This window comes from Macrobrachium nipponense, chromosome 41, assembly GCF_015104395.2.
Source record: "Macrobrachium nipponense isolate FS-2020 chromosome 41, ASM1510439v2, whole genome shotgun sequence".
Classification (NCBI taxonomy): Eukaryota; Metazoa; Arthropoda; class Malacostraca; order Decapoda; family Palaemonidae; genus Macrobrachium; species Macrobrachium nipponense.
In genome coordinates, this window is record NC_061102.1 from 4,353,694 (window position 1) to 4,377,439 (window position 23,746).

The 23,746-nt window shown below is 43.8% G+C and overlaps 1 protein-coding gene across 3 annotated transcripts in view; it reads left to right on the forward strand.

Moving 5' to 3' along the window:
- The window catches only part of LOC135212440 (putative sodium-coupled neutral amino acid transporter 10), a 94,769-nt gene that overhangs the window by 53,713 nt on the left and 17,310 nt on the right, over positions 1–23,746 (forward strand). For all 3 annotated transcript variants that reach the window (XM_064245810.1, XM_064245809.1, XM_064245811.1), the window contains exons 3-8: positions 117–234; positions 20,133–20,306; positions 20,738–20,844; positions 21,113–21,234; positions 22,461–22,609; positions 23,206–23,342. In XM_064245810.1, coding sequence (XP_064101880.1) covers positions 117–234; positions 20,133–20,306; positions 20,738–20,844; positions 21,113–21,234; positions 22,461–22,609; positions 23,206–23,342 — 807 coding nt within the window. The remainder of the gene's footprint in view (positions 1–116; positions 235–20,132; positions 20,307–20,737; positions 20,845–21,112; positions 21,235–22,460; positions 22,610–23,205; positions 23,343–23,746) is intronic.

Here is a 23,746-nt window from a genome sequence, read left to right on the forward strand (position 1 = left end):
CAAAGTTTTCTAAATAGCTTACTTATATTACTTGAGTACACAAATTTTCTAGTTTTAAATGTGACCTTTTGGACATTTTTAAAATTGCTGTCATTAAAGAATGTTCCAATTTCCAGAGTGGTTTGTTATTGGGTGTCATATTGGTATTGGTAACTGGCTTTATTACCAAAAAGACCTGTATGTTTCTCATTCGCTCAGCAATCATGGCAAGAAGAAGAAGCTACGAATTTTTAGGTATGTTTCAGAGTTTATCAGTCATGATCCCAATAGCTTTGTTAGTTATGATTTTAAGTTTGCCTTGTATATTAAATGATTTTTTATTCCCCTTTTTCATAAGTTTAAATGGCTGCTTTATGGCTAGGTAATTTTTGAATCTTTATAAGGGTGTTTGTCGACTATATTTTTACAGTAGTACGTACTATATATTTACGGTACAGTGGTACCTCTAGATACGAAAGGCTCAACTTATGAAAAACTCGAGATACGAAAGCAAATACGAAGATTTTTGTGGCTCTACATACGAAAATTGTTCAAGATACGAAAGGTTGTTGCTGTAAAGTCCAAGATTCGTCCAGACCACTGATAACAATTTTAAAACTTGCATGCCGCCAACTGAGTAGACTCGCCACCATCCTCCCACTCTCCCATTGGTTCCTGATGCTAGTCACCGCCATAAGATCCTTCTCTCCTATTGGTCAGCATCTCTCCCATCATGCATCTACGTAGCGGTGTTCTTCTTCAGCCATTGCTTCTCACCAGCGTTATCGTACGCATGCGGAATTTGTTCGTTCACATATATGATTTTGATTGTTAACGTAAATTCGTGTTAGTGATTTCGTTGTACTGCTTTATCGTGTTGTGTGAGAACTTAATTAGTATACTACATAACTTAATTACGTACAGTATAGTCATGGGTCCCAAGAAGGTTGCTGAAGTTCACGGAAAGAAGAGAATACTTTCTATGCAGACAAAAATGTATAATAAAAAAGTATGAAGCTGGCATGTGGTTGAGTGTGATCGGTTAGGAATATGGCTGAAATCCGTTGACGATAGGCACCATCTTTAAGCAGAAGGAATCCATCAAAGCAGCTACACCTTCCAAGGGCGTGACTATTTTGTCCAACAAGAGGAGCCACGTGCATGATGAAATGGAGAGGATGCTTCTATGGATTGAGGAGAAAGAAATCGCTGGCAATACGATAACCGAGACGGCAATCTGCCCGAAGGCCAGTGCTATTTTCGGCGATTTGATTGCCCAAGCCGAAGACGACGAAGGAGAGGGGACATTGACGGCAACCCCAGACTTCAAGGCTTCTCATGGGTGGTTTGAAAAATTCCGTACACAGACTGGCATCCATTTGGTGGTGAAGAAATTGAAATATTGTAAAAAAAAAAAAAAAAAAAAAAAAAAAAAAAAAAGAAAAAAGAAAAAAAAAAAAAAAAAAAAAAAACAAAGTATAAAAAAGTAAAAATAATGTAAAAAAAAAATAAATAAATAAATAAGAAAATAATAATTTTATACATTCAACTTCCCTGCCAGATATATACTTAGCTATAGACTCCGTCGTCTATAGCTAAGTATATATCTGTCAGGTAAGTATGTATAAAACTTTATTGTAACATGACAATATCATTTTTAAGTTTTCTGTAAAGTTAAGTGTTACGGTTTTGTTAATGTGTTTCGTAAAGTTTAATTTATGTTTCCTGACATTTTTAATGTGTTTCGTTAAGTTGTGTACGTACTACGTAACAAATTTTCTGCCGTTTGTCCTCCTCCTCTGTCGCCACTTTCGGAGATAGCCTCACCCGAAAGGTAAGCCTCCACATTTTACTACATATGTACGTACAGTATTTCTTGTATACCATGTACACTAATACACTTTATTTAAAGGTACTTACACATTAGTACTACTAGTACGTATTAAGTTAGGTATTGAATGGTCCAAATTGTTGTAGTATTTCATTATTAATAAACATTAACTTAATATAATTTATCTAGCCCTAAATCCCCAAAAACCGCACCAAAATTTACCACATTGGCAACCATGTTACCAAATATTCTGTCCGCCAGTTGGCAACGCTGCCCTTGACAGTTACAAAACCTTCCCTGAAAATCAGTTGTTAACAAGCGCCCGTGTTGTTTACATCATGGCCGCTCTTTATAAATTTCCTAAACTTTTTGTGCCTTTAAAGCTCTCATTAATTGTTAATGCGACTTTATGTTAATTACCACTCACGTATTACATCCACGAAATAGTGAATTAACTTTTATTTCTATTGTGGTATTTATATTATATTACAAATTTTTGCGCGACCTGGAATTATGTGACCTGTCCAACAGTCCCATGGATTGCCAAGATAATTCAATGCTGCTGCTTTCTGCCAGCAACATCAGGAATTGCTCGGCTTGTGGGACAAGGATGAGTAACAGGGAGTATGAACCCCATGACATTTGTAGCTTTTGTCGTGGACAGGTTTGTGACTTGACTTATCGTTGTGACTTATGTAAGCCTTGGTCTGACGAAGACTTGATGACTTAGCCTATATGAAACATCAAAGAATCTTGCAGCGTAACAGATTTATTAAGGAGAAAAAGAAATCGGTAGCTAGACCTGTATCTAATGATTTCCTTGATTTGTGCGCTCATTGTTCTGGCTCTTCGGGTTCGGTATCGTGTGATTCCGATTCCAAATTAATTTATGCTTTGCCACCTGTACAACCGGTAAATAGTGAAGTCGTTTCTGATGTTGATTCAAAGGTTTTGGCAGTGGAAACTAGTTGAAAACAAAAGTTTGAAAAATTACAGCTTAGTTTAGCTAGATAGAGACATTTCAGCTAAGTTTAACAAGCTGTCAGAGAATTTTGAAGAAGCTTTTACTAGAATGTCTAACACTTTTTAGATTCATTTTCAGCTCCTCATCAGGTACCTGTCGACAGCACCATGGGTAACGGTGCGACAGATACCCGGGCTTGTGAACCCCATCGTGGCGAAGGCCTAGGGGGGGGATCCGGTCCGGGCAGGTGCCTGACGATTCTTTACCCAATGTGTCCCCTGTTAGTCCCGTAACTATGCCAAAGGGCGCTTATTTAGGAGAAGGGGGGAGGGGTATTAGTGTTAGACCTAAGATAGCTAGTCGTCAGGATCTTACTTTAGGGGAAGTTTCTCAGTTAGGATCTGACAATGATGATGATGATGACGTGGATTCGTGTGATATTTATGTTTCTTTGAATGGCGGTCATGATGTCAAGTTCAAGAAACTTTTTGATTTAATTTTGAGTTTTCTTCCTCAGGTGAGGCCTAAGCAGAAGCAGCCTCTGCCTCATTGTATTACAGAAGGGATTTTTCTTGACGGTCCTTCCCGGTCACGGGAATTTTTACGTTTTTCCCGTGCTCAGAGGTTCGCGAGAGTGAGGGCGGACGTCGCCGCTAAACTTTCGAAGGTGATCGGGGAAGGGAAGAGGAAGCTCTCTTCTCTTCTACGACACCGGAGAGGAGTTTATCAGGTGGCGGATGATACTTCATTCTCTCGACCCCCCAAACCAAATCCTGATTTTGTCCGACTTTCGGGTCAACCTTTGCTTTCCAAGGCTCGTTCTCGGTCTCGGTCTCGGTCTCAATTGAAGACGTTATTGCTATGGAGTCTGTTATGAGCCTCTTACAAGAAGCTCAATCCTTCAATATGTGGGTCCTCGGAGGTCTTTTAATGTATATCAAGGACTCTGGGTTTGTTCCTCCCAATGCTCCTCTTTTTGAGAAATTCTGCTCATCTATTTCAATCGCTTCTGTACATCAGAACGAGCTTGCCGCTTCAATGCAAGCCTTTCTTGTTTCTCTAAGGCATAGCCTGTATTTGTCACAGTTACCCTCCTCTGTATCAGAGATTCAGAGAAACCGTTTGTTGTCCTCTTCTTTTGGCGATTCCCTATTTGATATATCTGAGGTTTTGAAGGAACATCAAGGTGATGCCTCTTCCCAAGCTCACTGGGCCTTATCAAGGGTTTTTTCCTCTGGTCTTCCTCCCGTTCCTTCAAGCAGTAAGCGCAAGTTTAGTGCCAGGTCCGTACCTTCTGCTCCAACCCAACAACCTCCTCCTCCTGGCTCGTTTTTCCAGAGTACATCTCAGGTTTCTGGCGCCTCAGGGGTGATGGCTCCTGTTTCGGCTATTCTGCATCAGTTAAATGTAAGGATGCTTCGGTATCTGGACGATTGGTTAGTCCAGGCCGAATCTCTAGAGAAATGTCTTCGGTCGAGGGAGATAGTTCTGTTTCTTTGTGTCGAGTTGGGCATTCATATCCCTTGCCAGATCATGACTTATCTGGGGATTGTTTTGAATTCCCAGATTTTGAGGGCTTCTCCCGCTCCAAAATGGATAGACAAGCTTCTAAGTCTGGTCGAAGAATTTTTTTCCTCCATAATGCAGCCAGTTTCTCTTTGGAGGACTCTCCTGGGCCATTTGTCATCCCTCATCCAACTGGTTCCCGGAGGTCGTCTCAGAATGAGGTCCCTTCAGTCGACACTTCGCCAGTCGTGGGATTTCGTGTCCAAGGACACGATAGTCGCCTCCTCTCCACAGTCGGAAGGATCTCCGTTGGTGGATGCAAGTTCACCGCCTCAAGTTAGTGACATCTCTTCTTTCAGTTCCGCTGCACCCAATCTTTTGGTCAGATGCCTCTGATCAAGGTTGGGGCGCGCAACTGGGCTCCGAAGCCGCTTCGGGCCTTTGGTCAGAGGAAGAGAGGACCGTGTCAATAAATTGGAAGGAACTAAGGGCAGTGTACCTAGGCCTTTTTTCATTTCTGGATCAACTGTTGGAGTCGGTTGTCGCGATCTTCGTCGACAACACCACAGCAGTCTCGTACTTAAGAAACCAAGATGGCACACAGTCGGACCGTCTCACTCAAGAAGCGCGATCAATCCTGTGTTGGGCAGAAGACAGGGATTACGTTGGTCTCTCAGTTTATCCTGGGCCATCACAATGTCTTAGCAGATGCCTTGTTGAGACCGAACGAAGTTCAAGGGTCGGAATGGATACTTGCCAGGAAGTCTTCGGCTGCTTCCAGCGGTTCGATGCGTTGTGAGGACAGGTGCCGCTCCCACCGCAACAGTGGTCTCTGCAGGTCTCCTGACCGCCGCTCCCATCGGGACCAGGCGGGTAGGGAGACCAGCAGCAGCTCCCCTGACGCACGGGACCGGAGCTGTTGTACTCAGTCCAGCTGCTCTCCCCAGGAGAGCCGCTGCATCTCGATCGCCACCGCTGGTTGACGATGGCCTGCAGCCCCCCAAGCACAACGTTTCTGCCAGTGAGCGAGGGGGGAGCGTCAGGTCTTCTTTTCCTATTCCTTCAACTTCCTCGGGCTACACCGGGAAGGGCGAGGCGACAAGGAGTGATCGTGAGGGGCACGCTCCTCACAGTCTCTGTCGCTGTTCCTCCTTCTGAAGGAGGAGGGTCTTGGGAGTCGTTCTTGTTAGAGGGGCTTGACGATCCTACTCCTCAAGATGCGGTCACTCCTGAGGTCCAGAGGAATTTTGCAGAGGTTATTGCGCTGATTCGTCAGCACAACGACCTCGGGGAAGGATCGCCGCTCCCACCTTCTGAGCCCATGTCCCAGCTCGAGTCGTTCTGGGGTCCTAAGAAGGAACCCAAGACGACGGTGGGTCTGCAGCGATCAGAGCTGGCTGACTCGGTGCTGGACCAGGTTGACTTGCTTGTCTCCAGACAAGAGGGTTTGCTACGGTCCGGTAGGTCGTCCAAGCTACTTCCCCCGCCTCTACTGCGGCAGAGGAGGTTCTGCGTGCCTTCAGAGGATCCGATGCCGCCCCGACAGGTTAACCCGGAGCTAGCTAGGCTAACTCCGGTCTGGGGGTGTCTCTGCAGCAGCTCCTGTCGGAGAACTTGTGGTTCTCGCAGCAAGAGGCACTTGCACTGGAATCCACCGCCATGGCGGCTTTCCAGGCAGTCTCCTGGCTAGACCTGTGGTCCCTCAGTGTCCAAAGTCGCGGCCACTTTGGGAAACATCACTCCTGAAGGCAACCCGGCTTTCGGGAGGCTATGCCAGTCTGGAGGTAGAGCCATCTCCTACCTCGCCCACCAGACGGCAAACCTGTGGGCCAACCTGGTACTTCGGCGTAGGGACGCAGTCCTCACCCGAGTGTCCAGGGCGGCTAGGCGTGAGGCGGCATTGGGTCTTTTCAACGGACCAGTGCGGAGTTCCTCCTCTCTCTTCCCAGGAGAATTGTGGATGCTGCGGTGGAGCGACGGCGCACTGATGACAGTGACCGTCTGGTACACCAGGCTGTCTCGAAGGCTTCTGGGCAGCCTCAATCGACTGGGGCCAAGCCCAAGAGCTTGTTTAGCGGTCGGCCGCAATCAGCCCTCCTTTCCACAAGGAGGAGCCGGGAAGATGTCGAAGAGAGCGGGAAATGCTAGGGACGGCGTTCCCCCTCACCTGCTGCCGGAAGTTGGGGGGGTGCCTGGCGAGCCATTGGGCAATATGGCAGCACTACGGAGCAGAGACCTAGATAGCAGATGTTCTTCGGGAGGGATATCTACTACCCTTCGAGTCTCGGCCACCCCTCACCTCCAACCCGGTCCATCTTCAGACCTACTTTCCTGGAACACCAAAGGACATAGCCCTTCGACAGGAAGGCGCCCGGTGATAGATCTCTCTCCCCCTGAACCGATTCGTTCGCCAGTCTCGGTTCACGATGGAGACAGCACGTTCTGTGCTCGACTCTATCAGGGAGAACGATTCCATGTTTTCAGTGGATTTGAAGGACATGTATTTTCAGATACCCGTCCATTAATCCTCCAGGAAGTACCTCTGCTTCATCCTCGACGGGACGGTGTACCAATTCAGGGCACTTTGCTTCGGTCTCTCAACCGCCCCACAGGTGTTCATGCGAGTGTTCACTCTGGTGTCTGCTTGGGCCCACTCGTCGGGGATACGTCTTCTGAGGTATCTCAACGACTGGTTAGTCCTGGCGAGCTCCTGCTCACAGTTGCTACGGGACAGGGATAGACTCCTCGAGTTCTGTCACAATCTGGGGATCGTGGTGAACTTTGAGAAGTCCAACCTCGAGCCCAAGCAGAGGATGAAGTACCTGGGTATGCTGATCGACATGGTAGCAGGGCGAGTCTTCCCCGCAGACTCGCGGATCAGCAGATTCAGGGAGGCAGCCGACCGGTTCCTGTCTCGGCAGGAACAGTCAGCTCAGCAATGGCAAGTCGTGGTCGACCACCTGTCGTCACTCGAGAAGTTAGTCCCTCACGGGCGTCTTCACCTGCGGTCTCTTCAGTGGAGACTAAAGGAGAGTTGGTCACAGGCAGGAGACCCACCGTACTTCTCCGTGTCTCTCACGGAGGAGGTGAGGCAGGACCTAGCCTGGTGGCTGGACGACAGGAACTTCTTAAGAGGAGTGCCTCTCCACACACACACACACACACACACACACACTCTGAGATGTTGCTGTTTTCAGACGCGTCCACCGAGGGATGGGGCGCACACCTGGAGGAGTTACTGACTGCAGGAGTGTGGGACCATCATGACAAGCACCTTCACATCAATGTCCTGGAGCTCAAGGCAGCGTTCCTCGCTCTCCAAGAGTTCCAGGACCGCTTAATGGGACACTCGGTGGTGTTGATGTGTGACAACACCATGGTAGTGGCATACGTCAACAAACAGGGGGGCCTAGTGTCCCTCCCGTTGCACCAGTTGACGCTGCAGGTGCACGAGTGGGCTGTGGCTCACTCAGTAGAGCTGTCAGCCCGCTACATTCCATGCAAGAGGAATGTAGTAGCAGACAAGCTCAGCTGTGGGGGCGTCCAGTAGTGGATCTGTTCGCCACCCTGTACAACAGGAAACTTCAGGTTTTCTTTTCAGCCGTGCCGGACCCATGGGCAGCTGCAGAGGACGCTCTTCAACACCCGTGGGATAACCTCTTCACGTACGCCTTTCCCTTGTTCTGCCTGATTCGCAAGGTGATCAGCCGAGTCTGGCCACCCCGAATCTCAGGATGATCCTGGTACCCGGACCTGCTGGCTCTGCTTGCAGAAGCACCGAGAGAGATTCCCCCTTGGCACAATCTTCTCGCCCAGCCACACGTAGAACGGTACCACCAGACAGTCCAGTCTCTACATCTTCACGGCTGGCTGTTATCCATCATCTCTTGCGAGCGAGAGGCTTTTCTCTTCGAGCAGCAACAGAGATGGCTAGGCATGTCTGACAGTCCTCTGCAGCTGTGTACCAGGGAAAGTGGGCCGTCTTCTGTGGTTGGTGTTGTAGACGGGGTCTATCTCCTCTCAGAGCCACTCTTCAGCAGGTAGTGGATTTCCTTGTGTTCCTACGCCGAGACAAGCTCCTCTCTGTCCCCACAGTCAAAGAGCCGCCCTGGCCCTAGTCCTGAAACTGAGGGGAGTGGATATCTCAAATTCGTTCGAGATCTCCTTGCTAATGAGGAGCTTCGAAAGGTCTTGCCCACCCAGGGAACTCAGGCCCCCAGGGTGGGATGTGACTCTCGTCCTTAGGAGTTTGACTCGCAGACCCTTCGAGCCACTCCGAGAGTCGTCAGACAGGGATCTGACCCTCAAGACCCTCTTCTTGCTGGCCCTGGCATCGGCGAAGAGAGTAGGGGAACTTCATGGTCTTTCCTTCGATGTCAAGCATACCAGGGGATGGGGATCTGTGACGCTCGATTTCGTCCCGAACTTCGTAGCTAATACTCAGAATCCTTCGGTCCCTGACAACCGGTTTGAGTCTTTCACAATCCCCTGCCTAATGGACTTCACCGACAATGATACGGATGAGTTGCTGCTTTGTCCTGTGAGGGCGCTACGGCGCTATCTGAAGAGAACTCGACACTTCAGGCCTGAGTGTCGACACCTCTTCGTTAGCACCGGGGTGACCAAGAAAGAAGTTTCCAAGAACACTCCTCCTTTCTGGCTGCGTGAGGTGATCAGGAGGGCGTACGAAGCTGGTGGTAGCGACGACATCCATACCCTTCGTCCGAGAGCCCACGCAGTTAGAGGTATTGGTCCTTCCCTTGTGTTCCGCAAGAACTTCTCTGTGGCGCAGGTCCTGAAGGCAGGGGTCTAACCAGACCACCTTCACCTCCTTCTACCTTCGGGATATTGCCCACAGGACCTTGGACACTTTTTCCTTGGGACCCGTGGTGGCTGCTCAACACGTTGTGTAGCTTACCCAGCACCCGAGCGAACAGAACAGCATCGCATCCTGGTGTGACTGCATGAATGGATGAGTGAATGAGTGTGTGACTGGCGTCTCTTCCCCATCTTTTTCTCCCCCTCTACCTGTGGGCAGAGGGATGCGGTCGTCACTACGCTGGAACAGGATACAATGCAGGTGAGCTACATGACCGAGCCCCATCCTATCCCTTTCACTAGGGATAGGAGCAAATACTGTATCCACCACTTCCCCCAAGAAGGGGGGGGAAGTGGAAGCCAACAAAAGAGAAACCCATGACTTCATATTGCCTCTTGCAATAGGAACAAGTTCTTGCTTGCTAGTTTTAAGAGGTACGCTTGCCTCCCTCATATTACTTGGGTCCAGAGGTCTGACCATTGATCCTGCAGTACATACCCCGATCATTGTGCAGAGGCTAGGATCCCTCCCTCTGCTCTTACAACCAGGGAGGGAATCCAAGGTTGGGCGAACACTAGTCTGCTCTTAAGACTCAGATTCCTCCCACCAAGAAGTGAGTCTTCCTATTGTAAAGGACCAATGGTTTGTATTCGTATCGGAACAAATAACAATTTGTCAAAAATTGTATTTTACGTAACTATACAAACCTGAGGTCCTTTACACATAGTCCCACCTCATGCCACCCCTCACTCTGCGTTTTCCTGGGCCTAAAGCAAAGTGGTTCTTCACCTCCCAGTCGCGCGGTTCGCGCTCTGTCGGACAAGCAGTTAACTACCGAAGTCCCTTGTTCGAAGCTTACGACCGTTCCAGCTGCCGCTAGTTACCTTCCTATTGTAAAGGACCTCAGGTTTGTATAGTTAGGAAAAATACAATTTTCGACAAATTATTTTTCATCGGTTCCATCAGAGGCTCCACATGCTCATCTTCATGCCTGGAGAATGTCAGGAGATTCTCCAAGCACAAAGGGTTCTCCTCAAGAGTGGCGCGACAGTTGGCCGACCCAGTCTGCAGTGTTCTCCTCCGACATAGGACATTAATAAAGTCCTTAAAGTCTTTAGGTTCCCTCTGTTTGAGCCTCTGAATACGGCCGATTTTGGGGACCCCTCTTCTAAGACACTCTTCCTTGTCTCGCTAGCTACAGCCAAGAGGGTGGGTGAACTGCAAGCACTCTCTTCTCTGGTTGCTAGATCTGGACAAGACATGATTTGTCATACCTTCCCGAATTTGTTGCAAAGACTGAATCGTCTGATAATCCCATTCCCAGGTCTTTCATGCTGAAGTCGTTGGTAGACTTTGTTGGTAATTTAAATGAGGAATTAGTTCTTTGCCCTGTTAGGGCGCGCTCATGCTATTTACACCGGACGAAGGGCATTCAGGGTCGTCCCCGTCATCTGTTTGTTTCACCCCGAAATGTCGAGTCCTATATTAAAGAATGGTGTATCCTTTTTTCTCAGAGGTCTTATTATTATTAAAACTGGTGGTTCAGCTGCCTGTGAGGGCCAGACGCCGAGAGCACACAGTATTAGAGCAGTTGCTACATCAGTAGCTTTTATGAAGAACGTCTCGGTTGCCAAGGTGCTTGAGGCGGCGACTTAGCATTCTAATTCTGTTTTTTGCCTCGTTCCTTGGGCCCGTGGGTGATGGCAGGACAGGTCGTCACACCGGAGAATTAGGTAGTCTTCCTGTTTTACGTTTGGTTGCTACCTGTATATTATTTTTTCTTTTTTGTTGTATATATTTTTATTTTTACATTATAACTTATGGCAGTTTTTGGTTTAGTTATAATGGGAATTAGGCAGTTTGGTATTTAGGTGTTGTTGATGACAAGCACTAGCTGCTTGACAACTCTTGCAGCTTCCATTGTCAGTGTGACATGGGACCGGCCACTGGGTTGTCGGCACTGGCGACTATACTTCTCCCAAAGTCGATGCCGACCTAGGACTAGCCACTGGTTCGCTTGTCCTGACAACTCACGCTTCTTCCATTGTCCTTCTGGATAGGGAATTAGTCGATGGATCATCTGCTGTCATGTGGTGACTTGTTCACCATCTACTTTTTGTCTCACCTGTTTTCTCGGAGTCAGACACTCGTGCGAGATCAGACAACTTTTAGTAGACCTGAGTTTCTTGTTGACGATGTCAGTTGCATTGATACAGCCTCCGATGATCGTTTAACATGAGACTAGGTTGGACTGCTGGCACTCGTCCTTCGGGACTGAGTTGCCTTTTTGCTCCGCGCTCCTTTCTCTTGGCACCAGAAAGCTCGAGTCAGGAGTTGCTCATGAGCCAATATCGCTGCTGGCGACGTCGGGTTGCGTTGATACACCCCAATGTTTGCTTAGCTTTGAATCGCCCAGGCAGTCCAGGCACTCATCCTTCAGGGAAAGAGTTGTCAATACCCGATCCTCTCTCTTGGCGCCAGACATTCGTGAGAGAGCAGGTGTCATTGTAGTGCTTGATAAAGTCATCAGGGTGCAGCCTTGCTGTCTTCATTTTGTCTGACTGGTCACCTGGTCGGTCACCTGACTTTAGTACAGACTGACTATACACTTACTCCTTGTCCTTTACTACCGCAGTTCTGCAGCATTATGGTAGGCAACTTTGAGTTCTTAGTATCTTAGACCTCGGGTTGAGTTTTTAACTGCCTATGATATATATTTCTTTGATTGTTTTATGTCCTATTCTGTCCGAAGGGGAAATTGTACTCAGATTCCCTCCTCCTTTTCAATGTGATTAATCGGGCTAGATTAATTGTATTAAGGTAATGTTTATTAATACTATGGAATTTTTATTCTAAAATTAATATTAATAATACTACTTACCTTTATAATTTATCTAGTCCCAACCATCCTACCCCACGATCTGCCTATCACAACTGATTTTCAGGGAAGGTTTTGTAACTGTCAACGGCAGCGTTGCCAACTGGCGGACAGAGTAGGAGGTAACAGGGTTGCTAATGTGGTAAATTTTGGTGGGTTTTTGGGGATTTAGAGCTAGATAAATTATACAGGTAAGTATTATTAATATTAAGTTTAGAATAAAAATTCCATGTTTATAGGTCAGCTTAGCTTTATTATGAAATTTACTGGGGTGTTTTTGGAGGGCTTGGAATGGATTAGCCATTTTACATGTAAAATGCGGTCCAAGATACAAAAAACTCATACGAAGGCTGCCTTGGAACGGATTAATTTCGTATCCTGAGGTACTACTGTACTGTTGTATGGTAAAAGAACTGTAAAATGAATTACCAATCCGCCTTATATTAAACTTCAAAAGATCATATATGTTTTACTCCTGCAGTTTTCAATTTAAATTTTGAGGTATTACTTTAATATTATTGAGTTTTATTTGAAATGTTTTGAGATAGTACTATTATACAGTAGTATATAAACAACTTAGAAAATATTGAGAATGAAAAAAGCCAAGTTATTTTACATATTTCAGTCCTTAAAATTACCTTAGTTTCTTTCGCCATAAACCCATTGCTTATAATTATCCCTTTTATATAATACAAAATCTTTCCAGTCATTTAAATGCCTTTCACAAGAAAAAAAAAAAGAAAAACTAATATTCACTTTCACTGCATACTAGGATGGATCTCGTTATTCATGCGTTTGTGAATATGCTGAACTAGTCTCCAAAAATTTACAAATGTTTTGGTTACCTGCAGTTATTTTTGGAGAATTACTAATTTCATACAATCAACTTACCTGTCAGATATATACATAGCTAAGACTCCGTCATCCATGACAGAAATTCAAATCTCGCGGCACACGCTGCAGGTAGGTCAGGTGATCTACCGTCCTGCCCTGGGTGGCAGGATTAGGAACCATTCCCGTTTTCTATCATATTTTCTCTGTCGCTTGGAATGTAAACAACGTTTGCAGTTCCTCCTGACTTGATTTTTGGATTTCATCGCCATCGATCTTCTGGGCTATCTTTTGCAGGGAAGTACTGGGTCTTTGGTTCGGCATACGCATATTAATTTGTTTTAATTACTTTGGCTTCGAAATTTTCAAAGAATTGTTTACGTGTAACTACCAAACTTTTCGGTAGACACTCACATAGTTTGCAAAAGGAAAATTTTAATATTTATTCATTAATAACGGGGTAGTAAAGTTAAAATTGATTGAGGAGAATTTAAGCTAACTTCCTTTTTGAGGAAGTCAGAATAAATAGAATTAGTTTACGCTTCCTTTAGAAGTTTTTATAGCTCTCATACTACGAGCAGTTGAGCATTAACAATACTAGTAGTGTTGTATCCTCATCTCCTTCTTACTTCACAGAATCTTCAAATTCATATTGCAATTTGAAGACAAAGGATTGTAGCTCAAAATACGAGCTATTGAAAGGTAAGAAGTGATTTTAGTGTTCCCCTTTGCAGTGGAGGGTGCGTCTGATCGGCTCTGTCTCGCTCCCAGGCCTAGACCTCTTCCAAGCTCCCATGCCCAGGAGAAGGAAAGTCGAAAGCCTTACGGAGGTTATAGAGAATCCCCACCGGTCAGGCGTCCCCTCGGCGAGGTTCTATAGCCACGTTCCCAGACTGCCAAGTTCACCATTGGAAAGGCGTTCCTTATAATATGAGGGTGCCGCCCGATCGGCTCTGTCTCGCTCTCAGGCCTAGACCTCTTCCAAGCTCACAAACCCAGAGGAGAAGGAATGTCGAAAGCCGTAAGGAGGTTTCAGAGAATCACCTCCGGTCGGGCGTCCCCTCGGCAGGATCTGTAGTAGCGTCCCAGACTGCCAAGGATAACCGTGGGAAAGGTATCCTATAATAGTGATTTCGTTATCCGATTCCTCATCGAAAAGGGGAAGTTCTGACAAATTTTCGAGACCTTCTATAGTTCTTAGAAATCTCTAAGTAACTGGATTATATCCCGGAAAGTATTACGGAAGTATATCCTCCTTCCCCTAGATCGGATACGGAGAAGTAAGAAGTAGCTGCGAAGATCCTGGGAAAGTTACTACAGCAGATATCTTCGTTGGTTGGAGTACTAAGGAGGGTCCTTCTCGGAAAGAGGACCTCTTCCTTCTGGAATCCCGTCCGCTAGAAGTCTCTGAGAACTCGGACGAGGCACCTATCAAGAGTCTTGGTGGATAAGGAGAAAGAAATTTCATATACGAAGAATTTTCTTGAAGATGCAAGATATCTTTCTCGCAACAGACTGTTCAGGACCGCTTCAGGAAAAGCGTCCTGCGAGTGTTTCTCTTCTTCTGCTTCTCCTTCACTTATATGAGGGTGGAAAGACTCGGATCTTTCCAAGCCCCTGAAAAGGCTTTGGTAGAACCTTCTTTGAACTCGAGCCAGAGCGCTTCACTGATGAAGCTCCCTCCTCGATCAAGAAGGTGAAGTTGTGTCGACGTCCCCCTATATGGAGGAGGGTGCACGTAGCGGATCTTACTCCTACGAGGTCTCCCTCCCCTCCCATTGAAGAGGGCGAGGGAGAAGCTTCTAAGAGTATCCTACTGGCTGTTCAAGAGAAGCTAGCCTCCTTGGTAGGAGTTATGGCTAGACATCCTCCTCGTAAGAAGGATGTTTCTCTTCCGATCAAGAAGTCTCGTCCTCTCTCTCCTGCCAAAAAACGAGGCGTCTTTCAGACATGAAGCTTCGTCTTCTAAAACAAGTAGAGGAAGATTTTCGGTCTAGTTTGAGAGTGAGAGAGGCATATACCAGACAAGATGTCGCACAGAAGACGCTAGCTAAATGTGAGGCGTCTTCCAGGCGCAAGGCGTCATACAGAGGCGTGGAATCAGCCAGACGCGAGACTCTAGCCAGGACTTATTCAGGACGTGAAGCGTCATCGAAGCACGAGGCGCCAGCCAGGACGCCAGTTGAGTGCGAGACGTCTTCCAGGCGCGAGGCGTCTTCCAGATGTGAGCAGTCAGCCAAGCACGAAGCGTCAGCCAGGACGCTCGGCGGACGAGAGGCGTCATGCAGGCGCGAGGCGTCTTCCAGATGCGAGGAGCCAAGGCTCCAACCAAGCATCAGCCAGACGCCAGGCGCCAGGATCTCAAGCTTCTTTGTGTTTGGAGATAATTTCACAAAGAGACTCCTATTTTGAGATTTGTCACAAGATCAGTTGGTTTTCCTGACAGGGACACAAGATGTCGCACAGGCGACCGTAGCCCATGTCAGGAGGGACTATGACTGTGGGAAGTTTTCTAATTAGAACAATTTTCTCATGACAGGGAATTAATGTTCGCCTAAGCGACTTCATCTCTGTCATGAGGGTTTGTTTCAGAGAAATAGTCCCTCTCTTTGTGAAGAGAGGCTCTCTCCTTTGGTGACTCCCTCTCTTCTACCAACATTTGGAACAAGAGATGGAAGACATAATAGACTAGGAAGTCAAGGAGGGTGCAGGTCTTTCAGATTACAAGACCTTAGCAACCCGTTTCATTACAGCTTTATGTCCATGTAATAGGAAACTGGAATGATTCTCTTCAATCCTTGCTTCTTGTTAGGATCTCCTTCTTCTAACACTAAATTGTATTACAAAGATAGAAATTTTTCCATTCTCCCTCGGCCTCGGAGGAAAGAAAGAATGTAAAAGAAAATCATCCTTTAGACTACGGTATGGTCAAGTCATATGCACACACCGAAGTAGACTACAGTTTCTTAACTTCCTTACATAGGTTTCCTTGATTAATGATGTTTACCTGAAATGTGCAGCTTTATAAAGGATTCTTTTATGGCAGAGCACGATATGAGATAATTATCTCATGCTTTTTTAGAAACGCATGAAGACAGCATAATGCTTTTTAGAAATCGAATTTGCTCAGGAGAAGATGGATGAGTTCGATGGGAAACATCCTTTTCGTGTCAGAAGGATGTCGCTGGATGGACTATAATACGTTTTAATAGCTCCATCCCGGCGCAAGCCAGAAGCATAAGATTCACCTAACAGGATCTTTTCTCGATTTAGCCAATTATTAACCTATAAGTCCATCAGTCTCTATCTTATCTCTAAGAACATCGAGAATTTCTCTTTTTACTCCACTGTTACCGTTTATAAATAGAAGCTATTGAGAACAAGAACACGGAACGAAACGATATCAAGAGGTTCGTGGTATCAGTTTGCACTTCCGAGACAACCTTCTCGATCAACGATAACGTTAAACATCAGTCATAACATTTATGGGAAGAGTTGTGAAGTCTGAGAGAACCTTCTTTATAGATCTCTTCGCGAGGTGTAATAAGGACTTTCTTCCTACAAACTGCTCCCTTATTCTCGAACAAAAGGTAACAATACGCCATCTTTACTGTTAATGGGGAGTAAACTTTAGTCTTTTTTCCCTAGTTATATATATTCTTAACAGATATTAAGATAAATGGGCATCAAAGGAAGAAGATGAATGCCTCATTTTGGCCATAGAGAGGTTGGATTCACAGAGGCCACGTTATTCTCTCAGCATGGGTCGGAAGGGTTTTTCTAAGAGATTAGAGATTTTATCGGAATCTATTATAAATAATGGACCTGAAAAACCTATCCTATCTGAGTCTGTCTGCGTGCAGACTGACCAGAAGTAAACATGAATGAGAGGATTTTCAAGAGAAGCTTGATAATTCCTTCAAACAGACTAAAGACATAGAGTGGCTGAAGATCGTGCTAAATGGAAGGGGGAAACTGTCCTCTTCCTATACCTCTGTGAACCACATAGTGGTTTTCTTCCCTTTCAGGGGGAAGTATCACCTTTGTATTTTCTGCTTTCAATGAATACAGTAAAATGATATACTCTGTCTCGACAAAAAGTATTAGAGATAGCAGAGAATTAAGATCTTCGGGATCTTATACAATACCTCTATACGATAAAGGTAGGAGATCTTATACTTAGAATGGGATCCTATTTTGGGCCTCAGATTCCGTGTTCTGACAAGATGGAACTGTTCCTCATAAAAATTTCTTGGAAAATTTTAGGAGAGAATTCTTGGTTTTCTCTTGGCCCTAAACTGCCAAGAAAATATTGAAGTTTTTGACCATTGGAATCTCGCATCTTATTCAGTGGAGACTTGGCAACATTTTTTTTTTTATCAGCATATGTCTGTTAAAATAAATTTAACCCTCTATTCCTGACTCAACGATTTCGGAGAGAAGTTTCGTTGTCCAGACAGGATACTTAGTTTTTCTTCTACGAAGAAGAAAATGGTTAAACATTTTTCCTACAGAGTCTTTTGAATACAAGGAGGACTCGAAATAGATCCAGAAGACATTGAGAGAGATACATTAGAGCTAGAAATCAGGGGTCCTCCCAATTTCAGCTCGAAGTTACCTTCGGCTTCCAAGCTCCTTCCCTTCCTTAGAGCAAGGATAGGGAAGATTCGGCAACGAGAAACCTCATCATCATTTCAGAAGAGATCTCGTTAGCAAAGGACAAATAATCACGAAGGATCCTCATCGGATAAAGACTCTAACTCTCTCGCACTGTTAGATTCCTATCGTCTACTAGATGTAGCTGGATACAATCAAACCCTCCCATTGCGGAGAGGCCTAAAGCTCGTGGAAGAATTTCTTCCGTTCTTCTCCTGTCCTGATGAACCATTGTGATTCTTCAGGACTTTCAGACAATGTAACGCAAGCCAGACGCCAAGTGCCGTAATGTCATTGTCTGATGAAGAAGACAGAGCGGGTCCTCCAACCTGGCGCATATGCGCTAGAGGCGAACAAATCGGACAGATAAGAATGTCCGATGTGTACATCGCCAGGGCAACCTCGAAGACTCTACCAAGCTAGAAGCTCAAGCAAGTGGGAGGGATCCAGCCAGGCTCCAGATGCTAAAAAGAGCCAACCTGGAACCAGGAGCGAGGAGTCAGCCAGACATCAGGCAAACTCGAAACGCCAACAGGGGCAAGGCACCAGCCAGGCGCCAGGCGCCAACCAGGCGTGAGGCGCCAGCTAAGTGCGAAGCTCAAGCCAGGCGCGAGGTGCCAGCGAGGTGCCAGCGAGGCGCGAGGTGCCAGCGAGGCGCGAGGCGCCAGACAGGTGCGAGGCGCCAGACAGGTGCGAATCTCCAGCTAAGGCGCGAGGCGTCAGCCAGCTGAGAGGCGCCAGTCAAGCGAGAGGTACCAGACAAGCGCTAGGCTCCAACCAAGAGCGAAGCACCAGCCAGGCGCGAGGTTCCTGCCAGGCTTCAGAAGGGAGAGATCCATTTCAAGAAAGCCCTGGTCTTCTTTGAAACATGGAGATCTCTACGCACTTCATAGACTTGATTCCTTCAAACAGCTGAGAATTAAAGCGCAAGGAAGTGCGCGCTTTTGCAAATTCTTGTTCTTTACATAACAATATGTCATATAAGACATATTAGCTGTGTTGTACGGTAGAGGCAACTCTGTGTTGACTTCTCATTACACAAAGGATGTCAAGTTAACCTACGAGAGATCCTTCTCTTGTTTTGGTTTATACGTTTCTGCGGATGCTTACTTTACTGGGATAAGGAGCCCGACACTGGATCCTTAACTTTGGAGTTTAAAGTTATTTAACTTAGTGAAAGATTTTTGGGTTTTTGAAGGAAAGGGTGTGGGAATAACTCTTTCAATTTGAGCGCGAACCCTCGTGTTAGAATCAGGTGATCGGGATCGGTGTTGCTCTCCTTAGTTATGCCAATAGGCATAGGTGTATTGTCATATAAGTGGATTAGCACCCATTGACAAGTACCTTTTAGGCTTTGCCGAGTAAGTGGATAAGATCCTATCGGCAGACCCACAAGAACTCTTCGCCACAGATCACATATCTCGCTAAAGTTTCTTGAGGTGATGCAGACTCCTTGGCAACAGCCATATAAAGTCTACCACCTATCAGATAGGAACCAAGGTTTATTTATACCTACAACATAATGTTGTTTACCTGTCTATTCCATGTTAGCTGTCTCTTACCCTCCACCAAAGGGTGTCAATCAGCTATGTATATATCTGACAGGTAAGTTGATTGTATGAAAATGATATTGTTATGATACAATAAAGTTTCATACATACTTACCTGGCAGATATATACGATTAATGGCCCACCCAGCCTCCCCGCAGGAGACAGGTGGAAGAGAGAAAATATGATAGAAAACGGGAATGGTTCCTAATCCTGCCACCCAGGGCAGGACGGTAGATCACCTGACCTACCTGCAGCGTGTGCCGCGAGATTTGAATTTCTGTCGGGGATGATGGAGTCTTAGCTATGTATATATCTGCCAGGTAAGTATGTATGAAACTTTATTGTATCATAACAATATCATTTTTATCATTTCACCCTTCATTCATTTTCCACGTAATTTGTGTTTATTGCACTATGGGGTGTTCAGTGAAGTTTTGTTAGTTTTACAAAGACAGAAAATGGTTTGCTGAATTATAGATGGTTTTCCTTCTATTTTGAACTTTCTCTTATTAAGAAAAAATCTGATAAAGAAGGTGTTTATTAAGACATTAAACTTGTAATTGACTCCAGCTAAATGTCATTCACTTCAAAATGTTAAGATTACTTCTTTCACCAGTCAAGGTCTCTGGGAATTTACAGCATGATGTTAATTAACAGTAAAGCTTGGTGTCATTAAGCCAGCAAGTGTGAGTGAGAAGATTTCAACACGTAACAAACAGGCGTTGTATTGTAGTATAATATTGGCATTCATTGTCCATCTGTTGGCTCCAAGTTGTCCAGATTCAGAAATCAGACATTTAGAATAATTTACCTCATTACAAAAATTTCATTCTGCCAATGTCTTGACATTAGAGTGCATTTTTTCTTTATATTTTGTTTAGCAAACAGAAGACCTGTGAAAGTCCTAGTAGAGAAAAGGCCTCACCAGTGGCAATCATGCTTTGTTCATATTCAGATAGAAAATGGTGACTATGTTATCACTCATGATAGCAAATGTAAAATAAGAGTTTTATATCTGTGTAACTAGAATATGATTTAAAGTTTCAAATTGTCCTTGCAGTTCTTGCAGTGTAAATATTTACAGTTATTATTTTTTTAAAAATGTTTGTTTTTACAGCATTCCATGTGTTTGGAGTTAGTGGAAAGCTCTTCGTTGAGATGTGCATGATTCTCTTTCTCTTCGGAATATGCATTTCATTTTATGTTGTAATGGGTGATCTTGCGCCAGCCATAGTTGCACGATTTATGAGCGTAGAAAATTCATCCTCACTTCGTTACACGTTGCTGATTGGTAAGTTTTATGTTATCTCATTTTGGATGTAATGTATTTGTTACAGTAGTTGTAAGTTTGATCTGTACAAATTATTTAAATCAAAGATCAAGGGTAATTTAGACTGACATTTTGTTAAAGAATTTACAAGCAAATCATGATAATCCAACAACTCTCGAACTGATATTTTTGTCTTGTTTAAAAAAAAAAGATATCTTTGTTGATAGTGTTTTGAAGATTTGCTGACTGTGGAAGGTAGAAGAGAACCAGATCTGAATGAGTGAAGAGTAGAAAGGTTTGTGTAAGTTATAGAATGCTTTTGGAAGTGATTGCAACAGGATTTCAAATGAGTTAGTGCTGTATTGTTGATTTGGTTTGGTTGAGTGGCTAACATGGTGTGTAACATATGTTTGGTGAGGGAAACTTATAAAATTTTGTTATTTATTTTACAGGAATTGCAGTGTTGGTTATTCTACCTCTGTGTCTACTACGAAACTTAGATAATCTGGCTTCAATGTCAGCCTTTTCCATAATGTTCTACTTTATCTTAGTTGTAGTAGTAAGTAAATTGTTCTTGCAGTTCATATGTTTCAATTACAATTTCCAAATCACAATTAGCACCAAATGCTGGTCAAGTTGAATTATGTATATGAAAACCTTGTTTTGATATGAATTATATTGGTTCCAGCTGTATTTTGGGAACAAAAATCAGTTCTAATTTTGTTTGGGTATGAAGCATGTTAGTTTATAGTTTTAAATTTTAGTGGTATAGTATAGTATTGTAATCCATATGATTCTGATTCTCAAGGAAGTATTTTATTCTGCAGGTATTTTGGCATGCCTTCCCGAAGCTTTGGGATGGTACTTGGATTCATATTGCCGAACTCTGGAGGCCAGCAGGCGCATTGCAAATTCTACCAATTCTTTCTTTAGCCCTAGCTTGTCAGAGGTTTGTAACTTTTTATAGCTTTTTATGTAAATTTTCTTTTAAATTTAAAAATAAGCAAGGAAAGGGAGTTGAACAATGTTTAGATTCTGTGAGTCAGTCAGAAATCATAGGTGATAGGCAGAGTTACTTTGTAAATACTCAGAAGATATCATTGGCAAATTTTACATCTGGTTTTGTTGTCATGTACTGTATTACGTACTGTAAAACTATTGTAGTTTAGTATTGTATATATTTTGTACACATTAAGCTTTTGTTTTAATTCATAAACTTTATGCTTTACATTCAAAATGGATAATATTAAGTTCAAGTCAGAGTTGGTCGGGAATAGTAGGGTTCAAAGGACATCAGTAGTTGTATGTCACTTCCCGTGATTTCCTTTTGTAGGTCCAGAGCCATCTTGTGTTGAAATGATATAGCATGATGCTTAGTAGCACCAACAGTAGGAGCTGTCTTCATATTTATGGGGACAAATATTAAGGTCACAGTAGCAGGGCAGTAAGTTGTTTCCACTTGAATAGCTATTTTTAACATTTTAAAGGACTTTTCAAATAGAAATCCATTATGTACTTGTCCTCAGTCCCATCAAGGGGCTCAGAATCCCAGATACACACAAGACAGAAAGAAATGGGGACTCTTCTTTTGTGGAGAGTCTGGAAATTGCCCTGATTCAGATAATGCCATCATAAAGTAATACAGGCAGTCCCCGGGTTATGACGGGGGTTCCATTCTTGAGACACGTTGTCAGCTGAAAATCGTCATAAGGCGGAACATCTTCAAAAATCCTAAGATAACCTTACTTTTTTAATGCTTTGGGTGCATTAAAAACTATGTAAACTGCATTCTTATTGCATTTTTCATCAAAAGAAACATCAAATATTGATTATTTTGCATTTTTGGAGTCATATTTCTTCTGCTAGATCAGTGTTGTAGGCGATGTAACCCTGGAATGTGGCGTAAACCTGGAAATAATTTTCAGTAAATATAATTGAAAAGCATTGTAACCTTGGAACGTTGTAAGCTGAACCCGTTGTAAGCCGGGTACTGCCTGTAGTGTTGTATACTACAAACATTTTATTGATTTTTAAAAATTATAGTTGTTCAATTGGCAGATTATTACACTAACTGATCATCTTGACCACTTTAGGTAGTTTAGCGTTTGCTTTGTGACCATTTTTTCATGGTATGACAAATAACTGACAAAAGTTCATTTTCTTTTTAACTTCCAGCAATGTCTTTGAGATATATGACTCCGTACCTGATCCTGATGTACCTAAAATGAGGTTTGTTGTCAACCACGCAGTTAACTTGTGCTCTGCTCTCTATATATCTGTGGGGTTTTTAGGATATGTGGCATTTGTGGACAAAGATATAAGCGGTAAGTTATCTTTGTTACGTTTTGTATTTCATACAACGAATTGTTTCATCCTTAAACTCTGGTTGTGGAAAGCATTTTTGGTTGAGGAGCATTAGCCTTTTCTTGTAAGTCTTGAGACTGAGGGATCTGATGAAACTCAAAAAGAGTAATGCTGTAACTTGCAATTCTCTGTACATCAGTATCTATCCACCACTGTAAAAAAAACATGTTGTGTTCCTTGCATTTGACAAAGTAATAGTGCAGTTATCTAGTAAGAAATTGCCGTACAGGTCAGTAGACCTGTACTAGCCCAGTGCAGAATTGCCTAACAGAACAATAAACCCACTGAGAATACTGTGTGCAAAGGGCTAGAAATACTGTATGGAGCTGCTGTTATGCAATGCAGTACATAAGAGAACTTTAAGCTCATTAACCACATTTTTTTTTATAACTTAAAAAGACTTTTACAGTACTACTAACAGTATCTCCCATTCATTTTCAGTTGACTTACTGTAGATGAAAATATTTTGTCATCAGTATGATTAATTATTAGTCTTAACAAAATGTTACATGTCTAATGCTCTAATATATTTTATTGACCCTTTAAACATTTTCAGGTAACATTATTATGAGCTTTCCTGACTCTGGATTAACAGAAGGAATAAAAATGTTCTTTGCTGTGTCACTTGCCATTAGCTTTCCACTGATGATATTCCCATGTCGGACATCCATACATTCCCTCATATACCGCAGGGTAAGTTAACTAATTGATTTTCAGTACGTATATATATGATCAGTACATCAATTGTAAGGTAGAAATAAGACTGCAGTGGAAGCATGAAATGGTGAAATGGAGTTGCCATACCGGGCCAAGATAAAATAAATAGTAGATGTGTCAAGACATGGATGTCATACCTCAGCCACTGCATAGATATCTGCATCGCTTCATATTTCTAATCATAGAACGTTTAATCTGCAAAATATGGATTATGAATCTTAAAATGTGGAATTTCCAGGATGTAAATGTGATAGTAGTTACATAGTATAAACTTTAAACCATTTTCTCAAAACTTATGGATTTTGTCTAGATATTTTACAAAAACAGAAGCATTTTATGATTTCTCTATTTTTATTTATTTAGGCATAAATTGTGAGAGA